Source organism: Ambystoma mexicanum, chromosome 3p (genome assembly GCF_040938575.1).
Source record: "Ambystoma mexicanum isolate Mex_15411 chromosome 3p, UKY_AmexF1_1, whole genome shotgun sequence".
Taxonomy (NCBI): domain Eukaryota; kingdom Metazoa; phylum Chordata; class Amphibia; order Caudata; family Ambystomatidae; genus Ambystoma; species Ambystoma mexicanum.
In genome coordinates, this window is record NC_090925.1 from 874992843 (window position 1) to 875007746 (window position 14904).

At 44.2% G+C, this 14904-nt stretch overlaps 1 protein-coding gene across 1 annotated transcript in view; it reads right to left on the bottom strand.

The window, feature by feature from the left end:
- LOC138581043 (sulfotransferase 1 family member D1-like) overlaps positions 1-14904 on the bottom strand; it is a 193292-nt gene that overhangs the window by 149292 nt on the left and 29096 nt on the right. The window contains exon 2 of the mRNA XM_069652071.1: positions 9905-10068. Coding sequence (XP_069508172.1) covers positions 9905-10052 — 148 coding nt within the window. The 5' untranslated portion in view covers positions 10053-10068. The remainder of the gene's footprint in view (positions 1-9904; positions 10069-14904) is intronic.

Sequence of the window (14904 nt, forward strand, 5' to 3'; positions counted from 1 at the left end):
CTTTACATCCATCACCTATAGTCTCCATTTCCACTGCAATCACTTTGTCGCTGGCTACTGTCTCCAGCTGTCTGGATTTAACCGTATTTCTGATACCTATAATCAGTCCTCCATAAGGTCTCCCTCTCCTTCCTTTCATCGCAAATGATTGGTAAATAGAGTAGCCATTATGTATTATAGGAGCCCTTATCCAGGTCTCTTGCAGGCAAATGCAAATACTTTCGGTTAGAAGCTGAAGAGAACCTGCCGGGGCGAATAAATGCTTGAATCCTCTACAATTCCAGGATACTAGTGAGGGGATTCAATTCGAGCTCACCACCTTCGGTAGTGCTGATGCTAGCCAGGTTAGCACATTCTGGACATCAGCTATCGCTACCTGATCCCTTTTCAGTTTGGGGAATCCATCGGTAGTTTCTTTTGTCACTGGGAAGACATTGCGTGGCCACTTAGGATCCTCCTTGTCTGGATCGGTATCCACTTCGATGTCGACATCACGGAGGCTTTCTTTGTAATTGCGTATCAATTGTGCAGAGGAAATAAACTTACAATGAATGGCGGAGACATTAGCATTGATGACTTGCAGAGGCTCAACAAATTCAAAGTCATCTGATCTTAGTACCCGCAGTTGAGGAACTGCATGAAATCTAGTCATTAACTCAGATCTGGAAAGCCAGCTGTTCTCACTTTGCTGGTATAGATTTTTAATGAGGCATATCCTGTTATCTTTGGGCGGTACCTCCTTGTTCTTAGAGGTGTCCACAGGATCCATTCTGCTTTGATTTCTGTCGGCTAGAATGTTGCCTTCATCATCAGTTATGTGAGACTCCTCAGGCTGCTCTGTATCAGCTATAGCAGATATAGGTGTGGTTCCACCTTCTATTTCATAGTCCCCATCATCATCAGACAGTACCCAGCTTGTTAAGTAACCTGCTTGCTTCTTCTTACGTCTGCCCCCGCCTAAGGTTGGTTTCTTTGATTTTTTATTGTTCTTCCCTAATGTATCAGTCTCTAATACAGGAGGTATCCCCTCACAATCCTTCTTTCGCGTTGCTGCTCTTTTGGCTAGTCTCCTCTGTTTACGAGATTGAAATATTTCAAATGTATTGACTACATTAGGAGACTTTTCCAGGTTTTCCATTGTCTCGGCTGCCGCTGGATTTGGAGCCGAACTCTCCCTCGATGGTCTGACAGTACTTGTATCAGCAGGGTTTTGTGTATGCAGACTTAGTGTGGTTTCCAATATGCGTCCACACATTTTTAGCAGGATCTTGAGTGCAAATTGTACAGAAGCCACCGACGATTGTAATTCAGCCAAGTCTGTGGGATTAGAAGATGTGATGCTTCTTGCGTCCACCTCTCTAAGTTCCAGCTCGGATTCATTGTGGATTTTTAGATTTGGTGTTGTTGATAACCTCATAGAGTCAGCTCTCAAAGATTGAGTAGCTTCCTCTGTAGGATCTCTAGGAGCTGGTTGTAATGCTTTGATCACCGCTGGTGTCATCGATTTTTGCATTGAAAGGCATAGCTCCAGTAGAGAGTTGTTGTCAATATCTCCATAATTCTCTTGATCTTGTAGTTCAATATTTATCGCCTCCCCCTCGTCCATGGTGGTAGAATTGTTTTCGGGGTGCGGATTCACTGTAAAGAAATCTGTTATTGCACCTTTAATAACTGGTGCAGGCTTTGTTTGCTTACCGTGGTCCATTGCTCTCTCGTTATTCGTTGGACTACTCATTATTTTCCGCTGTCGCAGATTGTAGCGTGCTTGGAGCTTCTTGCGTGAGGGCATAGGATTAATCCACTCTAATTCGTTATCGATATGTAAGACTGAGCAGTCTGGTATTATTCCTCTATGGGCTCGGTAGGCTCAGCTGTATAACAATAGCTTCAAGGTCGCAGTAGATGCACTTGCCTATCGGTGCTCACAGTCTCAAAAAGTTCAAAACCAAATCTCTGAGATGACCCTAGAGCTCTCAGCTAACAGGATAGTGACTAGTGCTTGTTATGTACCCCTATGAATCTGACAGTTAGACAGGGCCCCCGATAGTGGTTTTACCACCCCACTTAGTCAAAAGTCAGATGGAGTTCAAATAATCATAGGGAGCAGATTATGTATAGTGTATAAGACCAGATTTCGAGGGTGACCAACAGTCTCCTAGTATGGTTATTCTATACCTAGGCCTCCAGGCTTAATAAAAGAAAATATAGAATGGACCTTCCGGCAGTGGAGCTAGGTCCTTGCAGTGGCCAAATCAAAACGGCCTGGAACGAGGAAAAAAAAAAAAAAAAAAACTGGGTTTCCTTTAAAAAAGAATCTTACCGAGTGCCTAGACCTCGCCTGGGCGCTTCAGTTGATAAGGAGCTTTCACCGCTCCGTGCCGCCCTCGGCTTTTCTCTATGTTCGTGTGATTCCTTAAATCGCACGCAAAGCCCTCATCAGCTGCTGCTCCACGCGCAGAGCCGCCGTAGTTCCGGGCTGTGCTATCGCGGTAAAACGGCGTGTCTCCGCCGAGGGCTCACCTACGATTGCCAGCTCCTAGGCAACGTGCAAGGGGGCCGCAAGGGGGCCGCTGATGTAAATAATCAGATTTGGAGCTGTTGGGGGGCCGCAGGGAGCTTCGGCAGCGCTTCGGCAGCGCTTCTCTTCAATTTCCTTCCTCCAGTTTCCTTCAACTGTACTGAGCGCCGTGCTCACGGGCTAGCGCACTCGCGCTCTCGTGACTCGCCGACTCAAGCCGCACCTCCTGCGTACGAACTCCGCGTAACAGAGGCGTAACAGAGGCCGCCTCCGAGTCTCCAATCCAAGAAAAAATGCTAAGTGTCATAGTCCTCTGAAAAATACTCTAATCTTAGTGTCATTTTCTGTTAAAGTTATTTGTTTCCTCCCTACTAGAGTTTTCTGTATGTGCCTCTGATTTGTTTGCATTGATGCTCCCCATATGTTTTTTTTATAGTAGCACATAAGTGTAGTACATTGTGCATTCTTAGCTGTTAATTCCAAGTTTAACAATTAGTCAAGATTCTGAAATGCTTGGACTGACGCTTGAAGTTATGATTCTACTGGCCAAACAAATCAGATTAAAAGGGCTGTCCTTCATTTTTTCATGCTGCAGCCATTGCGTATATATTTTATATTGCTGTATGAGCAACAAAACTTCAGTAGAACTTTTCTGTTTCAAGTACATTTTGTGATACATGGAGTCGTTCATGAGAGGTCTCCCATCACCCGTCCTATGTTGCTACCAACACTCTAATCAGAACACCTTGTAGCGACTTCCCATCAGAATTGATTTCATATGTGATGTCATCAATGATTTATTTTGTGATTTCACCGTTGATGTTTGCACAGCTTACCATAAATGGGGAATTTCTTTGGTTTTTCAATTTTATCTTGCAACCTACCATCCCTTTAAAAATGTTGTCAGTGAGTTTCATAGATTTTTAACAGTGCAACTTAAACATAACACCCTTTTAACAATGTTTTTTCAGTGGATTTCATAGGTTTGTATTAGTGCAAATTAACAATAACGTCTGTTTAACAAATTGCTTCACTGAATTTCAATCGTTTTTATAAGTGAAAATGTTTCGGATGTTACAGCACAGTTGATAAGTTATTAATAATTCCTCTTTTAACATATATGAAAGGACTGTAAACCTCCTTTAACAAAAATAGTTTTTCTGCAGCGCATATTTTTGTACATACATTTTGACACTTTGGAAAAAATAATTAACAGGACAGATTTGCCAAAGCATGCTTCCATGGTCTGGCTGATGCTCCTCGTGCAAGTTTGCTGTAAACTTGTTATGCACTTTGAGCTGTAGCCGCGATCAGAATTTGTTTTCCTATTCAAGGTTATCCTGATTTCGAAAATGTTACAAAATAGCTGGCCATACCCACTTTAACCCCACAGCCGATCCCTGGTGGCCACGGACACTATTTTTGGTACTTACATTTTGCAACTTTTGAAAAAATAAAGCACAGAACTGATTTGCAAAAGCATGCTTTCGGGTCCTTACAATGCTCCTGGCACACGTTTTCTGCAATTTGTCCAGCGCTTCGGGCTGCAGCCATGAGCAGATTTATTTTCCCATTCAAGCCTAGCCAGATTTCAAACATTTCGGGTTCCCCCTACAATTTAGCCTCCTCCTAACAAAATCGCTTCAAGCTTTGCACAAACATTCATGTTAGGGTCTATCATCTTTTTGCAAACATTTGTGTAGATTTGTCAAACGGCAACAAAGTTATAAGTCATCTAAAAATATGGGGGCCCTCCTCTAATGACGGCACCAAACTTTGAAACAACATTTGAAGTTGGGTCTATAAATTTATTGCAACATTTCATGCACAGCGCCAAAGTTAAAAGCCATCTAATAACTGTTTTTCACCGACCCTCTAATGCACACATATGCATGTATGTCCTTGAACATTAGTCAAGTTTGCAAACATCACATGAATGTTCCTGAACAACCGAGAAGAAACCACATCTGATTTTTGGCTTTTTCTGGACATGACCTATGCTCATCGCCCATCACCTCCTCAGAGATTGTTTTATTTGTGTAAGGTTGTGTTTTATAATATGTTTTTGCAGCGATGTTCTCGGACTATGGGGGCAGTTCGCAAATCCAACATGGTGTCCGTCAAAAGTTTTCACGGACTTCAATTTCTTTAGTTGACCAATCAGCGGCCATGTATAATGTCCACGAATGGTATGTGACTCCCTGATTGATCCAAAGGGGTCTGCAGACACTGAAACAGGAAGTAAGCAAGCAGATCAGATGGAGATATCACTTATTTATTTGGACTTCATTTTGGCAAATCTACTGGACGGATTACCACCAAATTTACAAAAGCATGCGTTTGGGACCAGGCCTCTAGAGGTGCAGCCAGAATTGCCTAGCAAATGGGGCCTGATGCTAATGTAGTTGGGCCCACTGCACTGACAAAAATATCTGTAAATATCCACACAGCGCTGCTGAGTGGGCATTTACAGATTTTGGCCGGGCCTTGCCCCTCAGGCCCTACCCTGCCTACGCTTCTGCAGGCCTCTGATCCTCACGCACGTTTGGTGCAAATCCGTCCAGCAGTTTGAGCTGTAGCCACAAGCACACATTTTTCCCATTCATATGTATCTGGATTCCAAAGGTTTTGGGACCCACCCTATAACTTTGCCCCCACTTGATGAAACCGCACAAAACTTTTCCAACTAATTCAGAGTTGGCTGTATACTTTTATGAAAAGTTTCATGAGAATTCAAAGATATAAGCCACCCAAAAACTACTCTTCCTATGGGTTGAGCAACTTCACTATAACTACAGGGTCGCTACTGCATACCCTGCAATATGTATATATCTTTGGAGAGGGCACTAGCATTGGGTGTGCAGCTTGGGTTGCTCAAAGAGAGGATGATGTCTCATTTCCCTAAATGCATTCCTTTGATAACTTTTAATTGGATTACTGGATGCTGGTCCCTGCAATTCTCTAGCAGGAGTCACCGCACAGGCAAAACATCCTCGGGTGCTTGTTATTGGAAGACAGAAGGTTTTTGGAGACTGCTGAGAAAACTTTGAGTATGATGCATCTGTACTTCCGCAGCTACACAATGAAAGTGGCTGTTGCAGCGAGGATATCAGCGTTGAGACGTACATACAGTAACCATCTGCTTCACCCCTCAGCAATCACTGCTAACTGGGTTCTGCCCAGATATGGATTGTTCACTGACTACTAACCATCATCTTGTTGAAATAAGCACCACACAATATTTATAAATAGGCACAGTAAAAATAGACCTATCTTAGTTTTGTAGAGTTACAGATAGCAGATCATAGGCCGCATGCAGCCCCAGGGATGGCCATGACTGGCTACATGCAGCCTTGTATGCCACACTCTATGCTTCATAAACTTCACTGGTAAGAGCTCTCAGTTTAGGCAGTGTGCTTTGTTTGAGTATGTTTGTTTTCGGGACCTTCTTAGCATCGTCATGCTCCATAAACTTCACTGACATAACTTTCAGTTAAGGAAGCAGCTCAGTACACTCTGCTGAGTGGAAGCACACCCACTCCTCTATCGTCCTTTATCCTCCATGCAGTTGCTGCTGCAGGGAGCTGTAGACAAGGCTGCATTGTGACAGAGGGTAGTCTTGATTTTGCTTTCATTAATATATGGCAAAAGCAAAATGATTAATATGAAACCTTACTGATAATTTTGGAGACAACACAAATAACAACTACAATGTAATACAGGACAACATTGAAAACCCATTGCAAGGCAAGCAGCTGGGAAACAAAACAATCCCATTAAAGCAACATTCAGCAAATCGCTCACCAACTTAAATAGCTCCACAGGCCTTTACAAAATGGCCACTGGTGTAACAAAGTTTTGGTCAGATGTACCGAACAAGTGACTGTCAGCAAAGCCTCTTTCTTGTGGATATTTTCATTAGCTCTCCCTGGCCAGGAGCAAATCTCACTACAGCCAGACCTAAAAAGGGGCAGAGGTGCGGCGGCTTGTCCCTATTTATAAAATATAAAGAAATTGATGCAAATGCTCTGATGGAGTTACACCATTATAAAGACATGGCCCTCATTACGAGTTTGGAGGGCCCGGTATTTCCCCATTCAGGGAACCCAGACCATCCCCATTCCCATTTGAGCCCACATACGGCTCAATGGGAATGGGGAGAATGCTAACAATGGGCCCGTTAATGATGGTCCCATTGTTAGCATGCTGGGCCCCTCGCGGGACCCGCAAAGGACGTCTGGTCTGGCCAGACATCCTGAACGGGTCCCGCGAGGGGACCTCGTAATGCGGCGGTATGGGTTTAACAGCGCCGGCAGCTCTACGGTGCTGTTTAACCCATACCGCCAGGGTCATAATGAGGCCCATAATACAGAAGTATATGCACAGATGTAAAGACATGGGGGTCATTACAAGGTTGGAGGTAGCCATGGTGCTATTTGCGCCAGGGCTACCCCCTTACCCCATACCGGGTTCAGGTGCCCTGAATGGGGAATTACCGGGCCATTCCAACCTTGGAGGACCCGCTATTTCACCATTCAGGGAACCCATTTCCATTCCAGCCCCCATAGGGCTCAATAAAAATGGGGACCATGCTAACAACATGCCTGTTAGTAGCGGGCCCGTTGTTAGCATGCTGGTCCTTTAGCGGCTCCCACTAACGGTGCCTGGTAAAACGAGCCGCCCTTAGCGGGACCCGCTAAAGGACCTCGTAATGTGGCGGTAAGGGGTTAACGGCACTGCACCTTTACCGGCGCAGTTAACCCCTTACCGCCGTCCTTGTAATGACCCCCATGGAACTGACTCCTAAGCCTGTGTGTCTAATTCATGGTGGTCCAATTTAAAACATTTCAGAAAGACTGAGAGAAGATGCCAGTATGTGTCTGTTATGTCTGGTTGGACAGGTTGAAACTACGGTGGAGCCCAATTGTGAATGTGTGTAACTATCTCCTCTGCATCGACTTGTTTTGTATTGTAGTAGTAGTCATTTATATAGTGCTTTTTCCCATTTGTATGGCCTCAAATTGCTTTCTGGTAGGAACGTCCTCGGTAACCGAAGTCCAGGTATGGAAAAGTTCTCAGAGGAGGCTTAAGATGTGTGTGTGCATTTGCCCAAGATTAGGACTTAGGAGGACTAGCTAGACTCCAGTAAGCAACCCAAAAGGTCAGGCAAGTGGATGTGGGTGCGGAGGGAGGTAACAACAGAACAGTAGAGACTCAATATGTACCCTGCTAGACCTAAATTTGTCTTAGATTGTCACTGTATTGTAATCGCAGAGGTGTTGAGGCAAGTCTGATTTTCAGTGTGAAGCGGTTATGTGACCAGCTATACCAAATTTGTCATACTCCTAGCTGCATTCTAAAGTGTGTGGATGGATAGCCGAACCAGCGGCAGATGTCCACCGGAGAGTATACATACCTTAAGTTCAGATGGAGCTTATCTTTGATGTTGCTATGTCATCTGATCTTTTCCAATCACAAGTTATAGTAAACAGGGAACTCTGAGAGGTTAGTCAAAACCCAATCAAGGTAGTGATGGAGAGCAGTCAGGGCCTATTATCAGGAGAGTCTGAGTGGGATCATGGGCCCCCAATACGTCCGCAGAGTATAGCACACAATACTTCAATTTGTTAATAGGTCTTCTGCACACACTGAAAAAGGAAACAGGTAATATCGCACAACACTATGATAAAAAGAGATAGGATCTCATTACGAGGTTGCCGTTAACTCGCTGTGCGACCAAGTTGCCACCAACCCGGTAACACCAAATCCGGCGCCTGACTTCCCAGTGCCATTGGGACATTAGAAGTCCTGGCCGCGCGGGAAGTTAGGCACCGGATTTCATAAATCCCCATTCCCGTAGAGTCCCATAGGACTTTATGAGAGTGGGGAGACAGAAGCACTGGCACCGCTGGTAACGGTGCCGGTGCTTCCATGATTATTCAGCATACCGGGGCAGTTGCACCCGGCATGGTCAGACCTGTCAGGCGCAGCAGCTCTGGCAGGAAGACTTGTAGTGTGGCAGCCTGGAAACAAGGGTGCCGGTAAACTTACCGCCACCCTTATTTTGAGACTGCCACACTTATAATGAGTCCCATAGTCACTATAGTTTCATAAATACATCAAATAACGTATTCAACAAAGCAGGTATGTATTTTAGATGCTGTCAATGATTAAAACCAGATCACAGGTGAATAACCTAGCTTACGCAAACCCTAAGAAGAATGTGGCCATGTGCCCAATAGTCACAGGTGCCACAATGTTTCTCATCAGTATTTTATCTCAATAGGTAGGTTGCAAATTGTGTGTGCTGATGATAGATCAAAAATGACTTAACAATTTTACAAACAATCAATGGCCCTCATTACGGGTCCGGCGGTAGCCGTGCCGGTAAAACAGGCAGGCTACCGCCGGACTCGTGGGGATTTACCAGCGCCGGACTTGCCGGAATTACTGGGCATTGCAGCCCCAGTGGTCTGGTAATTCCGGCACCGGCATTCCGTTACTCCCCATAGGACTCCACGGGTTTGGGGGCTGCGGAAACACTGGCACCATGCGGTAATGGTGCTGGTGTTTCTGCGTCCGTCAGCAGCCGGTGGTGTTACACTCGCCAGGGCAGACCTGGCGGGTGTAACACCACACGGCCAATGAACTCAGAGTTAGCTGGTCTGGAAAACGGTGCTGGTACGGTTTTACCGGCACTTGTTAAATCTGGACCGGATAACTTGTAATGAGGCCCAATGTCTTGTATTTCAGGACACTCTACTGAGGTTCCATGACACAAAGGTGAGTGGAATGGATTTTAGGAGACAAAGGAACTTGTTCCAAATGTTATCCTATGGAGGACAGGGGAGTGAGAGGGGGCAGATCCACTGCGTTTATTTGTCCCCGACTCAGATTTTCTCAGAGGACTTTGTGGACCATCTGGGGGTTTGGTGAAGGTTTGATTTCCTGCTGTTGGCTCCAGTGAGACGGGCCCAGGAGTTATGGGTGCAGGGATTCTTCCAGTCGGTTCAAGGAGCAGAGTGCAACCCTTTGCAAAGAAGAAATGCAGAAAGCATTGATGCAGATCTCTTCAGGACACTTCTCCAGACGGGGAAGGCGTATCTTCCACGTAAGCAGATTTTGATTAGACTAGATGTGTCTGGATCTTTGGAATGGTCTAGGCTTTCCTCTGTCAAAGTGTGCCCACTATATTGGTACTGATTTTCAGTATTCCTTGATGTTTCAGTGTGATCATTAGTTTGGGATACAACAAATAATTTAAAGAGATTGAGTTGAAAGAGGTGGCTAAGCATGTGAGAATGTAGGGTGTGAACTATGTGGAAGTGAGGTAAGCTTTCCAAATTATAGACTGGTCCATGGGGTGGGACTGCAGAAGAGACTCACCGGCTTTGGGGTAGGTACAAACAAGCAGGTCATCCGGCCGAGCCTGGAAGGACTCCACATCTGCCCACCTATCAGCAAAGCAGCTGAGGAAGGGGATCCCTCGAATTGTCTGCAGCGGCAGAAACTGGAAGGGCGCGACTTTCTCCATTTTGGGGCAGAGATAGCTGAAAGAAAAATGAAAAACTGTAAAATATAATAGGTAGTTATATTTGCAGGTCCATCAGAAGGTGCTTACAGGTGTGTTAATAGTGTGTGACCTGTCCAGAAAATGATGAGATGGCTGAAGATAGATGGTGCTGTTCAATGAATAACTGTTAGTAAGGTGCAATGAGGTCTGTTCTTTAATAGTATTTTACTATTTTTTAGAGTTACATATGGAGCAATAAAATCAAACAACATCAACAGATACATCAGGGATTCAGATACATATGTCAGATATTGGTAAACAAATATTATTGCATCAATCTCCAAAGTTTGTAGGTGCACAATAGCACAAGAAAATGTGAACAACAAAAAAACTGTATATGACATACTTATTTATTTATTACATTTGTTGTACGCCCAGACAGGGAGGTATCACGGCGTAGTTACAGAAAATGGATAAATGCAATCTTAACATTAAAAGAAACAGTAAAAACAGAAAAATATAAGGTCATACATATATGTACATATGTATACAGCAGATTATGGCATCTGTTCTGAGTGGGTAAGGATCTTAGTTCGCATTAGAATAGACATAGAGCAAAGTTCAGACTAGGAATGGCTCTGGCATGTCATGCCCGCTACTCATTATCCTAACATAAAGCAACGTTTCATCAATCTTTAAAACAAAGACAAATATCATTTCTGAATCCATCAGCGATTTGGAATTGTTATACCAATCCTCATGGAAGTGAGTTGTGATCCTTTAAATGTATCATAAAATCCTTCAGGAAATGGATAAAGCCCATGCAGGACTATCTCATTCTGCAGAAATTCAACCCCACCCCATATCCTACTGGTCAGGGGGTTGTTGATGATCTTTTGAGAGGGATATAGAGCTCGAGCATTATGCAACCTTCCATTAGAGGTTCTGGAAAATGGGGATAATGGGCCAGTGAGAAGAGCCAACAAAGAGCACAGAACATTCATACATTCATAATCATCCAAGAACCCTTTGGAGAAAGAGTCTGCAGGGAAAGGTGGAACGAAAGTATGTAGAGGGAAGGTTCTAAGATTCATTGATCATTGTGTTGAACATTGTATGATGTGTTGGATCAATAAAAGAAAATTTGACCACACGAGAGCACAGTCAGTGACACTCTGTAGATGAAAACATTCAAGAGTGCACCTGAACATCACAGGATTATTTCAAAAGCAATCAACAAAAGTGGACCAAACAAGTTCATGTGTATTATGACTCCATAAGTCCCTGACAATGCATCTTTCCATTATTTGCAAATCACACACTGCATTCCACCTCATCCTCCTTCAGCTTTTTCCATGGTTGTGTGATAATCTGGAAAGCAGGAGTGATGAGCAGCAAGAGGTTGTAAAGAGACTGTGGTGGGTCAGAAGAAGGAGACAGACCAAGTGGAGGCATTCTTATTGATTTTTATTCAAATAATTTGTGTAAAGGACTCAATGGGCCTCATTACGAGTCCGGCGTTAACCGAGGCGGTAAAACCGCCTGGTTAACGCCGGACTCGTATTACCATTCTGCCTCCGTGATTCCCGGAATTACCGGGGCATTACAACCCCGGTTTTCCGGGAATCACGGAGGCGGAATGGTGTAAATCCCCATTCCCATTGAGTCCTATGGGACTCGATGGGAATGGGGATCATGGAAACACCGGCAGCATCTCGTAATGCTGCCGGTGTTTCCTCGTCCGCCTGCATGCGGGAGGTGTTAAACCCGCCAGGTCAGACCTGGTGGGAACATCACCTCCCGCCTGCAGGGGTCAGACTCAGGGGGTCCGGAAACAACGGTGGCGGCGGGTTTACCGCCACCGTTATTTCCGGACCGCCTGGGTCATAATGAGGCCCAATGTCTCTAATTTATGGATTTCTCTACCTAACATAACTAACTAGGGTGGTCATTGTCTGTTGTGAAGCCCAAAGCAAAATGTCCGTCCTCCGTCCAAAGCCAAGGTATACTGACCCTACCAATAATACAAAACAACAAAAGACCAGGAGAATGACTTCCTTCTCTTGGAGCAGCTTCCACAGCCTCAATAGATAATTCTTAGATAGTTTTTGGCTATCTCCTATATTAGCGTGTTCAGTTCTTTAAAGGATCTGTCCATGTTTCTGGTTCCCCTCTTTCTTGAGTGTGTAATCTTCTTCTCCATGGAATTCCTACTCTTTGAGTCCCTGAGGTGGCTCCTGCTTTCTGTATTCCTGTGATTAGTTATCTTCCCACTACAATGGCCCTCATATCACTGAGACAAATAGAATTAATGTTGCACTGTATCTCACTATCTTACTTCTTTCTTGTATCACTGGGATGAGTATGCTTGTTCCAGTGACATATTTCACTCTCTTGACTCTTTCGCATATCACTGGCACGAGTATACTGAGTCCCGTGATGTATGTCACTCTCTTGAATCTTTTCCGTACCACTGGGATGAGTAGGATGATTCCCTTGACATGTTTCACTCTTTTGGTTCTTTCCTAAATTACCGGGATGAGTAAGGAAGGTCCCGATATTTATTTCTCTCTTTTGGCTCTGTTTCGTATTACTGGGATGAGTAGGATGAGTCGTGTGATATATGTACTTTATGTAATATGTGTCCATCTGCTGGGACAAGTATGATGCAGGTACTCGTTAGTCCTGTCTTCCGGGTTTCCCACTAGGCCCATTACCTTCTTTCCTATAGGTTGGCATCACTATGCCTGTCACCAGGAAAGTGATCTAAACTCCTGGGCTTCACTTCTCAGTGATAGAAGTCCTTATTTTCTTTTTATGGTCTATTGCTGAGTCCTCCCCAGCGGAGAACTACAGTCCTTCTTCTCTTCTAGTCGAGCATTCTTTTTTACTCGCTGCTTCCACCTCGTCTCAGTATTGCTGGTTTGTAACCACTGCAAATCACAAGAGGTGATGGCTCGAAGGTTTAGAATTAATCTTCACCTCTGGCATTGCTCTGGACAACCCTCCATAACATTGTTCTTCACCTGCCAAGCCATTGCAGACTGGGAAAGATCATATGCAAATGATGCTTGGCCCCACCCCGAAAGAGGCAGTCCAAACCTTCTGCACAAGACAAAAAGCATCCCCAGGCATGCTTTGACCTTGATGGGCCTCATCAGTGAGGAGTAGCTTGGGTCTCTAGGCCTAGCAGGCACAGGACCCACATCTGGGCATACCCATCCCACTCGGGGTGACTATAGCAAAAGACAAGAGGTGATGGCCGGAAGCTTTAGAATTAATCTTAACCTCTGGCATTGCTCTGTGCAACCCTCTTTCCAAACAGTGGGAAATCGTTATTCCTTGCCATTCTTCTTCTTATCTAAGTGTTTTAGCATACATTTCTTCAAGTTGGATGTTGGACTTTACGGCACACTGACAACAGTGGCTTCATCTACTGAGTCTTTCTTGTTCCTTAATGTTACTGTTTGTCAAACAGAAAGGGCCTTAGGGAGTTCCTATGCAGAATGGGAGTCCTTGTCCCCAAGAGGGGAGTCTCTCCTTGTGAGGTCCAGCTCACCGCCACCCGTAGGGCAGATGTTGTGTAGCAGGCTCACCTGCCTAGTCTCACAAGGAAAGACTCCCACCTGGGAAGAAGTGATTTCAGGGGGGTTATCACCCATTTAATAGCTAAAACCTCTAACTCGATTATAGCATAGTTCTACTCCCTCAGTAAGAGTTTCCTGCTGATATAAAGGACAGGATCTTCTATACCCTCATATTCCTGAGAGAGGAAAGCTCCAATACCCACTTTAGAAGGGTAGGTTTGAAGTATTAATTCCTTTTTAAAGTTAGGAACTTTGATAATGGGTTCACTACACAGAATGATTTTTAACGCGTCAGAGGTGTCTGGGTCTTGTTTTTCCCATCTCAACTTTTGAGGTGACACATTTTTAAGTTTGTTAGTCAGACAGGAAGTGATGGTAGAATAACTTGGGATGAACCTACATTAGTACTCATTAAGTCCTAAAAGCTGCAGAGCTCCCTTTTGGTATTCAGAAGAGGGGTAAGCTTCAAAGATTTGGCTTTGTATGTTCTGTGGATGTGCTAACCCATTACCTACAAAGAAAGTATTTAACAGCTGACTGTGCCAGGTGACATTTCTTTGGGTTTGCAGTCAGTCCAGCCTTTCTCAGCAGCCTAATTAACTCATATAGATGAAAGAGATATTCCTACCATGTTTCACTATGAATTAAGATGTCATTGAGGTATGCACCACAAAACTAGTTAAAGGGTCGCAATACTTGGTCAATCAGGTGCCAAAAATAAATCGAAGGGAAGCACCTTAAATTGAAATAATACCAGACGAGTGGAAAAAGCAGTTTTCTTCCTTTCAGGAGGGGTTAAAGGGACTTGCCAATAGTCTTTATTGAGATCATTCACTCTAACATACTTTCTTCTTCTCATGAGTCAGGAATCCTGTAGGGTTTTAAGTTTACCACTGTAACTTGGGAGGTCTGATAGTATGTACAACATATTTAACCCTCCCAAGTTAGTCGTTGAAGACATCACAGAATTGATTTAAATCATCCTTAATGTGTTACTGTTGATGGAGGGATGATTCTGAAAAAATATGATTGCTTTCTTGAACCATCCCTGTAAGTAATGTGTCATGGTTATTGAAGATTATCCAGTAGGAGATATCTTCCACATTTTCAACAATTTAATGTAGTATATCTGAGTTTTCTGTCTCTTATCTGGTTGAGACACCACCTAATTACAGGGTCCCTTTTTTCTATGACTTCATAGGGTCCAAACCATTTTGACAGCATCTTCTTGTCTGAACTGGGTAATAGAATTGATACTTTCTGATCCACTGAGAGGTAGCAGTGGC